Source organism: Odocoileus virginianus, chromosome 23 (genome assembly GCF_023699985.2).
Source record: "Odocoileus virginianus isolate 20LAN1187 ecotype Illinois chromosome 23, Ovbor_1.2, whole genome shotgun sequence".
Taxonomy (NCBI): domain Eukaryota; kingdom Metazoa; phylum Chordata; class Mammalia; order Artiodactyla; family Cervidae; genus Odocoileus; species Odocoileus virginianus.
In genome coordinates, this window is record NC_069696.1 from 31,831,846 (window position 1) to 31,846,787 (window position 14,942).

General features: G+C 35.1%; 1 protein-coding gene across 5 annotated transcripts in view; it reads right to left on the minus strand.

The window, feature by feature from the left end:
• Positions 1-7,993: 7,993 nt before the first annotated feature.
• Positions 7,994-14,942, minus strand: part of INTS13 (integrator complex subunit 13) — a 29,170-nt gene continuing 22,221 nt past the window's right edge. For 4 of the 5 annotated variants that reach the window (XM_070453826.1, XM_070453825.1, XM_020907003.2 and 1 more), the window contains 6 exons: positions 14,314-14,484; positions 13,919-14,073; positions 13,372-13,602; positions 11,735-11,874; positions 9,118-9,253; positions 7,994-8,337 (listed from right to left, as the gene is read on the minus strand). In XM_070453826.1, coding sequence (XP_070309927.1) covers positions 8,298-8,337; positions 9,118-9,253; positions 11,735-11,874; positions 13,372-13,602; positions 13,919-14,073; positions 14,314-14,484 — 873 coding nt within the window. In that variant the 3' untranslated portion in view covers positions 7,994-8,297. Of the gene's footprint in view, positions 8,338-9,117; positions 9,254-11,734; positions 11,875-12,097; positions 12,493-13,371; positions 13,603-13,918; positions 14,074-14,313; positions 14,485-14,942 lie in introns of those variants that run through there. The other variant, XM_020907004.2, reaches the window with a different exon arrangement.

Sequence of the window (14,942 nt, forward strand, 5' to 3'; positions counted from 1 at the left end):
CAAGAGAGGACTCTACACATGGACATCAACAGATGGTCAATACCGAAATCAGATTGACTATATTATTTGCAGCTGAAAATGGAGAAGCTCTATACAGTCAGCAAAAACAAGACCAGGACCTTGCTATGGCTCAGATCATGAACTCCTTATTGCCAAATTCCGACTTAAATTGAAGAAAGTAGGGAAAACCACTAGACCATTCAGGTATGACCTAAATAATATCCCTTATGATTATACAGTAGAAATGACAAATAGGTTCAAGAGATTAGTTCTGATAGAGTGCCTGAAGAACTATGGATAGAGGTCCATGACATTGTACAGGATGCAGTGATTAAGAACATCACCAAGAAAAACAAATGCAAAATGGCAAAATGGTTGTCTGAGGCGCCCTTACAAATAGCTGAGAAAAGAAGAGAAGCTAAAGGCAAAGGAGGAAAGGAAAGATATACCAATCTGCCTGAAGAGTTCCAAAGAATAGCACGGAGAGATAAGAAAGCCTTCCTCAGTGATCAAAGCAAAGATGGGCACAATAAAGGACAGAAACAATATGACCTAACAGAAGCAGAACATATTAAGAAAAGGTGGCAAGAATACACAGAGCTATACAAAAAAGATCTTCATGACCCAGATAACCACGATGGTATGATCACTCACCTAGAGCCAGAGATCCTGGAATGCAAAGCCAAGTGGGCCTTAGCAAGCATCACTACAAACAAAGCTAGTGGAGGTGATGGAATTCCAGTTAAGCTATTTCAAATTCTAAATAATGATGCTATGAAAGTGTTGCACTCAATGTGCCAGCAAATCTGGAAAACTCAGCAGTGGCCACAGGGCTGGAAAAGGTCAGTTTTTATTCCAATCCCAAAGAAAGGCAATGCCAAAGAATGTTCAAACTACAGCACAATTGCCCTCATCTCACACGTTAGCAAAGTAATGCTCAAAATTCTCCAAGAGAGGCTTCAACAGTATGTGAGCCATGAACTTCCAGATGTTCAAGCTGGATTTAGAAAAGGCAGAGGAACCAGAAATTAAATCACCAACCCCTGTTGAATCATCAAAAAAGCAAGAGAGTTCCAGAAAAACATCTTAAGTCGCTTAGTTGTGTCCAACTTTTTGCGACCCCATAGACTGTAGCCCACCAGGTTCCTACATCTGTGGGATTCTCCAGGCAAGAATACTGGAGTGTGTTGCCATTTCCTTCTCCAGGGGATCTTCCTGACCCATGGATCGAACCCAGGTCTCCTGCATTGACGGCAGCGGTTTTAACCTCTGAGCCACCAGGGAAGCCCTTCTGCTTTATTGACTATGCCAAAGCCTTTGACTGTGTGGATCACAACAAACTGGAAAATTCTTCAAGAGATGGGAATACCAGACCACCTGACCTGCCTTCTGAGAAATTTATATTCAGGTCAAAAAGCGTCAGTTAGAACTAGACATGGAACAATGGACTTGTTCCAAATTGGAAGAGGAGTACGTCAAGTATGTATATATCATCACCCTGTTTATTTAACTTCTGTACAGAGTACATTATGTGAAATGCCAGGCTGGATGAAGCACAAGCAGGAATCAAGGTTGCCAGGAGATATATCAATAACCTCAGAAATGCAGATGATATCACCCTTGTGGCAGAAAGTGAAGAGGAACTGAAGAGCCTCTTGATCAAAGTGAAAGAGGAGAATGAAAAAACTGGCTTAAAACTCAACATTTAAAAACTAAGATCATGGCATCCAGTCCAATCACTTCATGGCAAATAGATGGGGAAACAAGGTAACAGTGACAGTATTTATTTTCTTGGGCTCCAAAATCACTGCAGATGGTGATTGCAGCCATGAAATTAAAAAACACTTGCTCCTTGCAAGAAAAGCGATGACAAATTCAGACAGCATATTATAAAGCAGAGACATAACTTTACTAACAAAGGTCCGTCTAGTCAAAGCTATGGTTTTTCCAGTAGTCATGTAGGGATGTGAGAGTTGAACTATAAAGAAAGCTGAGCACAGAAGAACTGATGCTTTTGAACTATGGTGTTGGAGAAGACTCTTGAGAGTCCTTTGGTCTGCAAGTAGATCCAACCAGTCTATCCTAAAGGACAGCAGCCCTGAATATTCATCAGAAGGACTGATGCTGAAGCTGAAACTCTAATCCTTTGACCACCTGATGGGAAGAACTCACTCAATTGAAAAGACCCTGATGCTGGGAAAGATTGAAGGCAGGAGGAGAAGGGGACGACAGAGGATGAGATGGTTGGATGGCATCACTGACTCAATGGACGTGAGGTTGAGCAAACTCTGGGGGTTGGTGATGGACAGGGAGGCCTGGCGTGCTGCAGTGCATGGGGTCACAGTGTTGGACACGACTGAGCGACTGAACTGAACTGATGATTTGTTTATCTTCTTTGGAAAAATGTTGACTCAATCCCTCTTCTGCCACTGAGCTGTATGAGTTCTTTATATATTAACTCCTTATCAAATACATAATTAGCAAACTTTCCTCCCATATGAAAGGTTGCTTTTGAATTTTATTGATTGTTTCTTTTGCTGTACTCTTTAGCTTGAGGTGCTATGCTCAGTCACTCTGTTGTGTCCAACTCTTTTAGACCCCATGGACTGTAGCTGCCAGGCTCCTCTGTCCATGGGATTTTCCAGGCAAGGATCCTGGAGTGGGTTGCCATTTCCTTCTCCAAAGGATCTTCCTGACCACAGGCTTGAGGTAGTCCCACTTGTTAATTTTTGCTTTTGTTGTTTGTGCTTTTGGTGTCATCTCCAAAAAATCATTGTCAGTAAGTTTCCCTCCTATATCTTTTTCTAGGAGTTTTATGACTTCAAGTCTTATTTTTAAGTTTTAAATCCATTTCAAATTAATTTTTGTGAGATAGGGATATAGTTTCACATGTTGTTATCCAGTTTTCCCAACATCATTTATTGAGTATTGTTGGCTCCCTTTTCAAGTATCAGTTGACCATACATATGAGAATTTATTTATGGGCTCTCAACTCTGTTCCACTGGTCTATGTGTGTATTTTTATGCCAGTACCATACTGTTTTGATTACTATAGCTTTGTAGTGTAGTTTAAAATCAGCAACTGTGATGCCTCCACCTTTGTTCTTCTTTCTCAGTATTCCTTTATGACTCCATACAAATTTTAGAACCCTTGTTCTAAAAAATAAAAATGCCTTTTTTTTTTTTTTAGTGGAAATGCCACTAGAATTTTGATAGGGATTGCACTGAATCTATAGATAGCTTTTGGTAGTATGGATATTTTAACCATATTAATTTTTCTGATCCATAAACATGGAATATCTTTCCATTTGCTTGTGTCTCCTTCAGTTTCTTTCACCAGAGTCATAGTTTTCAACGTTAGACCTTTCACCTCTCAGTCAAATTTATTCTTTAGTATTTTACTCTTTTGGATACTATGGTAAATGAAATTTTATTTCTTTTTCAGATACTTCACTGTTAGTGTACATAAATGCAATTTAATTCTGTATGTTGTTGTTTTATGCCACAACTTTACTGAACTTTTTGATTAGTTCTATCAGGGTTTTGTTTTGTTTTTTTTTGTAGAGTCTTTGGATTTTCTATTTAAGATTATATCATCTGCAAACAAAGTCAGTTTTACCTCTTGTTTTCCAATTTGAATGCTTTTTATTTTTGTTGCCTGATTACTCTGACTTCCAGTACTATGCTGAATAAGAGTAGTCTTGTTCCCTATCTTAGAGAAAAAGTTTTCAACCATTCGTCAATGAGTATGTTGTGAACTGTGAACTTGTTATATAAGGCCTTTATTATGTTGACATATGTTACTTCTATATCCAATTAGTTGAGTACTTTTATCATAAAAGAATGTTGTATTTTATCAAATGCTATTTTGCATCCATTGAGGTGATTTTATGATATTTATTTTTTATTTGATTAATGTGATGCATCACATTAACTGATTTTTATATGTTGAGCCATCTTTGCTAAGTCCCCCTTAATCATGGTGTATGTACACTTTTTAATTTGTCATTGAATTTGGTTTGGCTAACATTTTGTTGAAAATTTTTGCATCTATATCCATAAGATCTAGTTTCTCTTCTTGTAGTGTTCTTGTCTGGATTTGCTATCAGGGTAATTCTGGCCTCATAGAATGCGTTTGAAAGTGTTTCCTTTTCTTCTATTTTGTGGAAGAGTTTGAGAAGTGTTGGCATTACTTCTTTAACAATTTTGTAGAATTTGCAGTGAAATCATTTGGTCCTGGGCTTATCCTTTGGTGAATGTTTTTTATTACTGATTCAATCTCCTTACTTATGATTGGTCTGCTCAGATATTCTATTTCCTCATGATTCAGGCTGGTTGTATATTTCTAGGAATTTATTCATTTTTTTTCTGTGTCACACAGTTTAGTTTGTTGGCATAGAATTGTTCCAAGCAGTCTCAACATCTTTTGTATTTCTGTATTATCAGTTATAATGTCTCCACTTTCATTTATCATTTTGAGTCTTTTTTTCTTTAGTCTAGTTAGATATTTGTCAATTTTACCTTCTCAATAAATCCAGCTCTTAGTTCTATTTCTTCTGCTGTTTTTCTGACCTCTATTTCATTTATTTATGCTCTGATCTTTGTTATTTCCTTTCTTCTTCGTACTTTGGACTTTGCTTCTTCTTTTTCTGGTTTCATGAGGTGTAAAGTTCGGTTGTTTACTTCAGATCTTTATTCTCTGATATAGGTGTTTATCACTACAAACTCCTCTCTTTTGCATCATACTATATGTTTTGATATGCTGAATTTCCATTTTTAAGATATTTTAAAATTTCTCTCTTGATTTCTTCCTTGACCTATTGATTGTTCAAGAGAGTGTTATTTAATTTTCACATTTTTGTAAATGTTTAAGTTTTCCTCCTGTTACCAACTTTCAGTTTCATACCACTGTGGGCATAAAAGATACGTGGTATTATTTCAATCTTTGTAAATTTGCTAAGATTTGCTTTGTGACCTATCATGTGAATTATCCTGGAGAATATTCTGTGTGTGCTTGGGGACAATGTGTGCTCTGTTGCAGTTAGATGAAATGTTTTGTGTGACTGCTTGGTTCATTTAACCATTAGTCTTCTATCTGAATTACTCATTCATTGTTGAAATTAGGGTACTGAAGTCCCCTGCTATTATTGTATTGTTATAATACAATAATATTTATCCTTTCAGAGCAGTTAACATTTGCTTAAGGTGCTCAATTATGGGTGAACATATGATTCTGATCTTTTCTTGGTGAATTGACCCCTTTATCATTATATGACTGTCTCTAGTCATCATTGTTGGCTTTACGTCTATCTTGTCTGATATAAAGTATATCTACCCTGCTCTCTTTTGGTTTTCACTTGCATGGAATGTTGCTCTCCTCTCTTCGTTTTGAGCCTGTGTGTGTCCTTAAAGCTGAAGGAGTCTCTTGCAGGCAGTATACAGTTGTGTCTCACATTTAAAAAAAAAAAAATCCATCCAGTCACTGTATGTCTTTAATTAACTAGAGAATTCAATCTATTTACTTTTTAAGTACTTATTGATAGGTAAAGACTTGGTAATGTCATCTTTATTCCTGGCTGTTTTGTATTTCTCTTGTTCCTTTCTTCCTCTCTTGCTACCTTATTTTGTGAATTGATGATTTTCTGAAGTGGTATGCTTTGATTCCCAGGTCCTTATGTCTTGTGAATCTACGGTAGATATTTGTAGTTACCATAAGTTTTACATAAAATATACACATATCAGTCTACATTACACTGATGATAACTTTAATCACATACAAGAACTCTACACTTATTCCCCTCTTCATGCTTTTGATGTCACAATCATCTTTTATAGTGTATATTTATTAACAAATCATTGTAGCTATAGTTATTTTTAATACTCTTGTCCTTTAACTTTTTTAAGAGTTAACACCACTGGGGAAGTTGGGTGCTTATACACTCTCTCTTTCTCCACACTAAGATCTCTTTTGGCCCTAAGCTGTGTCATGTTGGAGGAAGGGTGATGCAGGTAAGGTCAAGCTGTTTCTCTTATCTACTCCAGTACCTCCAGATGTACTTTTTTAAAACTCAATGGTGTGCTGAAAATTCTCACCTAGAAACTTGGAATTCCACGTGGGTGACTGCCTAAGATAGTGATTTCCAGGGGTTCCCAGAGTGTAGCTGAGGGTTTGGAGCCTGTTCATGAGCCACTGCATGGTCCAGAGCTGAGTCTACCTCAACACACAGGTGGCTGAAACTCTTCTCAGGCTGTCACAGGATGCAGAATTCCACAGCTCCCAAAAGGGACTTTTGTCCATGGATGGATGTCAAACTTTCATTGGCGGTATTGGGGAGTCAGGGGACAAAAATAAGGGACATCTTTTGCTGCCATGATACTGGTATCAAAATCTTTAGAACTGAAAGTGTACTTGTTCTCTCTAGGGTAACTTTGATTCCCATGATCATTAAGTCTGGATTTAAGCTTAAATTCCAGTATTGGAAGGGTAATAATTTTTAAAATTTATATTTTGTCCACTTTTCTTGACTAGTAAATCCTCAATATGGATCCTGTTTTAGAAGAACCAAAAACTCACCAATCATTCTTCTATTTTTGTCCTACAACAGTCACTTCCACCAAAAGGCTGTAATAGGTATTGCAGGATAAGACCAATAATACATAGCCTGATGTTCTGTTGGAGATGAAAGAGGAGCTCAATTTTAGGGGCTCAAAATGCATCTAGTTAGACAGATAAGAATGTGTCTACTGGAGAATATTAACCACCAACAATATATAAAATAATATAGAAAACTACCTACAGTAGTTCAAAATGCAGCCACAGAAACATCCTCCCAGTTGGAAGAACATAGTAACAGCAAAAAAATATATATGCAAAAATATATATATATGCAAAAATAATACTTAAAAATGAAGACTGAAATGTAAATAAGTCAACAAAGGAGTATTGTCTTAGCACATGGGAAAGGAAGAAGCACAAATTGAGAGTGAAAAAAGTCTCTTTCAAATGGGTTATAAAGAAAATATTTTTGAATTAAGAAGTAAACTAGGGACTTCAACTTGGTACAAGTTAAGTGGGTATCAAAGATAGGGCAAAAACGGTCAGAATTCAACCACAAGTAAATATGATCCAATAATTTAGTACTAGGTTACAACTCCTGAAATCTTGCAAGTCTAGGTACTAAATAGCTCTGGTCATGCTTTTGAGTGGTATGTATCTAAACATAGCGGTAGGAATTAAGATGGCACTAGCTTAGGGGAGAGGGCAGATGCAACGGCTTAGAATCACACAGGAGTTGATAAAGGAGAACATCGTAAATTTCACTGGATTGACAAGGGATCCTGGTGAACCCTTGTTTAAGCACAAGTGATTTTTTTTAAATAGAAAATATTGAATTTCTATATTTAAACAAAGAGCTTTTCCTGTTCTCTAATAGAAACTCAAAGAAAAATCACAAGCCTAGAACTGGCATTTAACAATGAAATAACATGTTTCTTGCAACATGTTATGAGCTTCCAAGAGCAGCACAGGAAGAAGACTCACCAAACATATACCATATAATGGTGACATTCCTGAGAGGAGGAGACCAAGATTCTATTCAGGGATTAGAATAAGCAACACAGTAACTTTTCTTTAAGTTTGCAGAAGCAATCTCCTTCATGCTTTTTTCAATATGAAAAGTTAATGGACAGTAAGTTTTTGGCAGAAAAAGAATAAATAACATCATCCAACATGTTAACATCCCAAAACTGAAAACTACCTGAAAACTCTGCTTTTAAATGGGCAACACACACACACACAAAATAATCTAAAATAAAATACAAAATAAGCAAACAAAAACAGTAGTTTATGGAAAAGCACTGCATATGTTGCAGATTCATAGGCAATATTGTAAATATCACCCAAATTGTTAAAATTTCTTAAAAATTTCTCAAAACTGTCAGCCATTATATGAATATAATCTTTTACTTAAAAGAACACTCTCATATTTTGCAGTTTAGATATTTTAATAGTTTTATTTGGCAAAGAGAAGCCTAAGAATTTTTTAAAAAACATTTCTAGAGGGAACACCCTCTACCATAAAATAAATTCGTTTAATTTGGGAGGACAAATGTATATTTTTGACATATGTGCCAATTTTACAATTAATACAAAAAAGATAAAGTTAGTTGAAATATTTTAAAAATGTAAAAACCAGTCCAGGCAACATAGCTATACAATCTTGCTGTAAAAGTTCTTATATCAAATTCCATTCAAAATATCTATGCAGGATACTAAATTCAATTGCTCAAGTCACTCTTTACTGCCGGCTGGCTTTTCCATTTTCTGTTGTCTCCATTCTGAAAAATAGGAGGGGAGAAAAGTGCTGGTAAAATAAAATATTCATTAACTACCCATATTTTTTCTCCTTATCTAACTTTTAAATGAAATTAAAATCTAATATAGTCACAGAACAGAAGAATATAAGCACTTTAGAAAAGGACTAACTTGAGGGTTCCCCATGGTTAAACTTCCTTGTTTTGCGCAAATGGGTGAAACTGAGGGAGGCCCAGAGAGATCATGTGACTCCCAAGCTTTCATTTCAAAGGCCACTGGTTTTTTTTCACTATACTGCTCAAAGTAAAACTACAGGAAAAAATCTCCACCATTTAGACAAGAATTTATTTCCTTTTCTACTGAAGAAATTTCTTTATCAATACATTTTTAAGAGAATTTCTTCTAAAAAAGCAATTAAAATAACCGTTTAAATTATTTTATATTTATCTTAATAAATCTTCAATTATTTGTAGATTTTGGATTTATTCAATTAAACTCAATATTCCTAATACTGTACTACTTACTAGGAAAATAGTTTCTCCCTGTCATTCTATACAAGTGTCAGTGCTACACACTAAGTTTTCTTTATGATTTTCTCTCTATGATGTTTACTGAACATTCATGGTTACAATAAACAGTATCAGGTCTCTTACAAGCACCAAAAATTTAAGAAAGTGATTTTTTTCCTCTTTTTAAGCAACATTATCAAAACTGCTGAACACAAAAAACAGGCAGTGTTTATTTTTTAAACTTATTATAATAAGGCAATTAACAAAACTATTTCTACAATAATTAATACAAACCCATTTTCCTCTTTAAGATGTTGATATAACTCAGCTCTGTTATTAACAGAGTTCAAACGTCCAGCAAACTCCTGATGCTTTCTGGAATTGGCAGTGTTGATTCTATTACTCCATAATGATAATAAGGACACTGGCCCTGGTATAATATTTGAAAGAAGAGAAAGAAAGCAGAACAATTCATTACTTCAAAGTTTACAAATTTACCCCTAGTTCTTGTTCACTTTATGTGAATTTAAGCAATATCATCTTCCTTTTATTCTAAAATTTGTGTTTAGGGATCTCCAAGACCACCTACTAGAGTTCAGTGATTTGCTAGAAGGACTCAAGTAACTAAAATTAAAGTTACAGTCATAGCTAAGAATCATTACATCAGCACAGTAAGAACACAGCCAGCCCAGTGTGGCAGAAAGACACAATAGGCAAAGACTAGAGAAATCCATCTGCAGGCTTTCCATGTTCTCTCCTTCCCATGAGGGTTCATACAGAGTGCATACTCCCTCCAGCAGCAAAAATGCAGCCATGTGTGTACAATATTTCAGAAAAGCACAGAAAATTAAGATTCAAGAGTTCCAAGTTTTTATAGAGGCTGGGCATATATGCATTTTCTTCCTAACTACAACTACCAAAATTCCAGACTCCCAGAAGAAAAGCAGGTGTTTAATTCAGATGTAACTTCATCATTTGGGGAAAATTTTGAAAGCCATATTCCCAGATATCAGCCAAGGGCCAAACATGCAAGCAGGCTTTTCTAATGATGACAGCCTCCGGCCTGCTCTAGTTAACTCTTTTCTGTACAATATGAAGAGGCAAAAAACATTCCCTAACACCATATACAAAAATAAACTCAAAATGGATTAAAGACCTAAATGTAAGACCATTAACCATAAAACTCCTAGAGGAAAACACAGACAGAATACTCTTTGAAATAAATCATGCAATGATTTTTTTCTGATCTGTCCCCTAAAGCAAAAGGAACAATAAACAAATGAAACCTAATTAAATTTAAAAGATTCTGCACAGCAAAGGAAACCATCAATAAAATAAAATGAAAACCTACTGAATGGGATATAATACTTGCAATTGATATGACCAGTAAGGGGTTAATATCCAAAATATATAAACAGCTCTCACAACTCGACATCAAAAAAACAAACAACCCAATTTAAAAATGGGCAGAAGACCTGAATGTGCATTTTTCCAAAGAGGAAATGCAGACAGCCAACAGGCACATGAGAAGATGTTCAATATCCTCAGTCATCAGGGAAAGGTAAATCAAAACCACAATAAGGTATCTCCTCACAACTGTCAGAATGGCAATCATCAAAAAGAACACAGATAATGTGAAAGGAGGTGAGGGAAGTCTTTCCTGAAAAAGTAGTTATCTAAGTTAAAATATGAAATGATATTCATTAGTGAGAGGGAAGAGTAGACATTTGTGACAATAGTAATTCTAGGGCTTTATAAATTCCACCCTATGGACACACCATCATTTAAGTCATTCTCTTACTAATACATGTTTCAGCTGCCTGCAACATTTTGTTACTACTAATAATTTTTAGAGTTGTATTTTCCAAACAATGTTGAAGCACTGTTTAGAATAAACCTAAATTAACTGCATCCTAATCAGCAGTGGCATATGAGTAACAGGATAATTTACCAAGAGACATTTATTTAAAGCCTATTATTTTCCAGGTACCCTGGCAAATGCCTGAAAGACAAATTTGATAAGATTGCTTCTAACTCTGATTTCAAAGAAACTAGTAAACTGGAGAATATTAAGATGTATTACAATATATACTACAATAGTAGTACATAAAAAAACAAACAAACCTCTGTAGGATGAGGTAACAATAACTGTAACCTAGCCAGCCTTGAGGTCTTTCTGTATTAGTAAGGGTACAGTGGTTAAAAACCCAGTCCTTTGTCATACCATTTCCCATTTACCCTGAAAAAATTGAATTTAGTTTACCTTCAAGATAACTAAGGCCTACAATAAAAAGCTATGACCAACCTAGACAGCATATTTAAAAGCAGAGACATTACTTTGCTGACAAAGGTCCATCAAGTCAAAGCTATGGTTTTTCCAGTAGTCATGTAAGGATGTGAGAGTTGGACCATAAAGAAAGCTGAGCGCCAAAGAACTGATGCTTTTGAACTATTGTGTTGGAAAAGACTCTTGAGAGTCCCTTGGACTGCAAGGAAATCCAACCAGTCAGTCCTAAAGGAAATCAGTCCTGAATATTCACTGGAAGCACTGATGCTGAAGTTGAAGCTCCAATCCTTGGGCCATCTGATGCGAAGAACTGACTCCTTAGAAAAGACCCTGATGCTAGGAAAGGTTGAAGGCAGGAGGAGAAGGGGACGACAGAGAACGAGATGGTTGGGTGGCATCACCAACTTGATGGACATGAGTTTAAGCAAGTTCTGGGAGTTGGTGATGGATAGGGAGGCCTGGCGTACTGGGGTTGCAAAGAGTCAGACATGACTGAGTAACTGAACTGAACTGAAGTGACATCAGGAGCCGTGAGCAGCTCTTCCTCACACAAAATATAGAGGACTCTGTACAACAGAACTAAATTGGAAAACTTTTTACCTAGTTACCACAGTTCTGCCTTACCTTTTGATTTTTCTACTGGTGGAGTTTCATCCATCTCAACAAGAGGCTTTTTATTTGGAGGTTCTGGGGAATCAGGTGAATCTTTTATAATCTCAGCTTCAGCCAGCTCTTCTTTCCCACGTTCTAAGATTCCTTTTAATCTTTCAGAGGGACAAATAATAAAAACTTACACATTAAAAAGAAACTTTACAAGTTTACATTCTTAGAAATCTAAACGGCTCAGTAATTAAACTAGACTTTGCAAATCAGCCTTATTAAGATATCTGCTCTCACAACATAAGTCTAGGAACAAATCAGGAACAAATCAGAAGCTATCCCTCAGTCTACAATCAGGTAAGAGAACTTAATGAATATAAATAAAACTTTTCCTTTTTCTTCATCTTAGTGTCATTATTCAGTAATGTTGTTGGCTATAAAATGGCGCTAAAATTGTAAAAAAGAAGGGGAGGGGGGAATTTAGGAAGGTAAAATGCAAAAGATCAGAAATAATGTGATCTTTGGAAAATAATCCACAATTTTAATTTTTCTAAAGATATGGACAAAACACTATTTCAAATTAGAACTAAGATTAAGAAATCGACTAGAATTTGTTCCCACTAGTTTATGTACTGTGAAAATATATTTATGTTCCATAAGTTAGGAACTTAACTCCAGGCTTATCTTGAATTTCATGTTTGAAGATCAATGGGATCAGAATGAGAATACTCTTCCCTCCTCTTCTTAAAGCAAGACAATTTTGTGTCAGAAACTCAGCAGCCCTAAGGAAGAAGTGAATTTCTAAGGCCAAAGAGAATAAAAGTGTTCTGCCTACTTATGAATGAAATAATACTTATGAATGAAGCTAATACTTTTCAGTATTAGCTTCAAAATATTCACATGGGGAAAGTAGAGGGTGGTGATGGTGAGGGGAATGGATGTGGATATATATGAAATGAGGTCTGCTACAAATTGATTAACTACTTAAAGCAGGTAATAGGTGACTGTTCTACTGCTGCATATGTCTGAAATTTTTCATGTAAGTTCTGCTTTTAACTATTGCCATTACGATAGTTACCTGGCTCTTTGCCTGATTTCTGGCAAGGAGGCAGAAGATGAATCCAACTAATACATCATATTTTTTATTTATAAATGTTTATTATTTTTTGTTTTTTTTCAAATTTAACCTGACAAATGAGGAAGGTTTCCAGAATAGGACTATGATCTTCTGTGCTTTCAAGTGTTTTTCCTATGCTTATTTTTATAGCAGCGTCTTTCAGATTTTGTTATAAATTGTTCACTTACTTGGTCAATCTCTACAAACACTGTTCATCCTTCCAGGGTAGGGATCTTATGCCAGTGTGCATAACACATAAAAGCAATTACTGATAACAAAAATCATGTATTATGATTTTCATAAGTTAATTAGGAAGAATTAAACACTACCTTTGCTGTTAAATAGCAAAAAAAGAAAAAAAAAAACCTCTTTTAAGGCCAAGAAAGACCTTCCAGATTTGAAGAATAATAAAATAACAGCTATAAAATCAATAAACACATTAAATACATTACTATAAATAAGGTCTGAATGTTCAAATGTGTTACATATAGAATGTCATATGATAGAAGCCACCACGCGAACTATGTTAATATCAACAAATCACCTCTCAGAATCTTGCCAGGATTTCTCCTGTTCATAATCTTTCACTGCTTTCTCTGACTTGTCCTCTTTGTCCTCCCTCTTTCTTCCTCGTTTCTTTCGTTCTTCTTCTTCTGGGGGTTTGCTTCTACATGCCATTAGACATTCCAAGACTCTTTGATGTTTCTCGGAATTGTTGATATGGGCTCTGACAAGGGTTTCTAATTCATTCCACATGATACGGTACTGCTCATCTCTAAAGTAAAGATTTAAAAATAATGTCCTTACAAAATACTCTTTAAATAATATCCAAGTGTCACTTGTTAATGATGAAGTTAAAAGAGATAATTAAACATGGGCTTCCTTTCTCTTCCAGTGGTGCAATTCTAACTGATAATGTGTCTAATTCATCTATTTTATGTTTTTTATAATTTCACCTTAATCCTATGTATGTGTAGATACACACTCCCAAACACATAATTTACATGTGGAATAAGTTAGCAAAAAAACCCACAAACAAACCAATAAGCCTCAAGTAAATGTGATATATGAGAAAGAAAGAAAAAACCTACCTTTTAGGGCCTTTTCCTCTTGTACCAACTGTGGAAATAGGCAGAGGATCGTTTTTTCTTTCCATATCAACTAAGTTGTATATTGTTTTTTGACAGTTTAACACATCTTCTTCTGTCAAAGACTCTTTCACAATAACACTGGCTAATGGAACTACCTGTAAGATTCCCAAAAAAAGGAGAGAAAAAGAAAATCTGTCATGAAAAACAAGTATCAAAGCATCTAGACAGAACTTGAATTGATTTTAAACATCACCATGGAGAGCTAAGCTATTACTATCATTTCCATTTTCTATTGTTTAACTGTAACAAACTCATATAATTTTATTTTTTGCTTGATAAATGTTATCAATAAATGATATATCATTAATCCAAAAGAAAAACAATTTCACACTTACCGCTTGCATATTAAAAATGGTGGTTTGTGAAATAATCATAGGCCAGTAACGGGTGTGCTTTTCTAACTGATCTTTCGCTCGTTCCAAAGGGATCTCAAGACTTCCATCGATTTTATATCTGGGGTCTAGAAAAGGAGTTAATCTGTTTTCCCTCATAAATTCACCAAAATCCTAATGATAACCAAATAAGATAAAATTAGAAACTATTTTCTAGTGTTTCAGTGTGGATTACATGTAACAGTCTGTTCCCCTGATGTCTTCTGTCCTGTGATATACAACAAAACATTTTCTCTAGCAGCCCACCCTCCACACACTAATTTTTTCCTTTCTTTTTGAACATGAAATCCAGCCTTTATTCAATGGAGATTAAGAAAGCCTCAAACATAAATACATTCATGGCTTCTTCCACTTTTTAAAACCACTCATTTTTTCTTCACATCTATAACATATCTCTTTTCTATTATATGCAGATAAAAGAATAAGTTCATCACATTAAAATACCATTCTACTTAAAAATTATAACAACATCAAAATGTTAACAGTGTTTATCTTTAATGATGGAATTATAGGTAATTTACATTTAATTGTTCACATTCACATTTGTTATAACCACCTTAAAAAGTTGACAG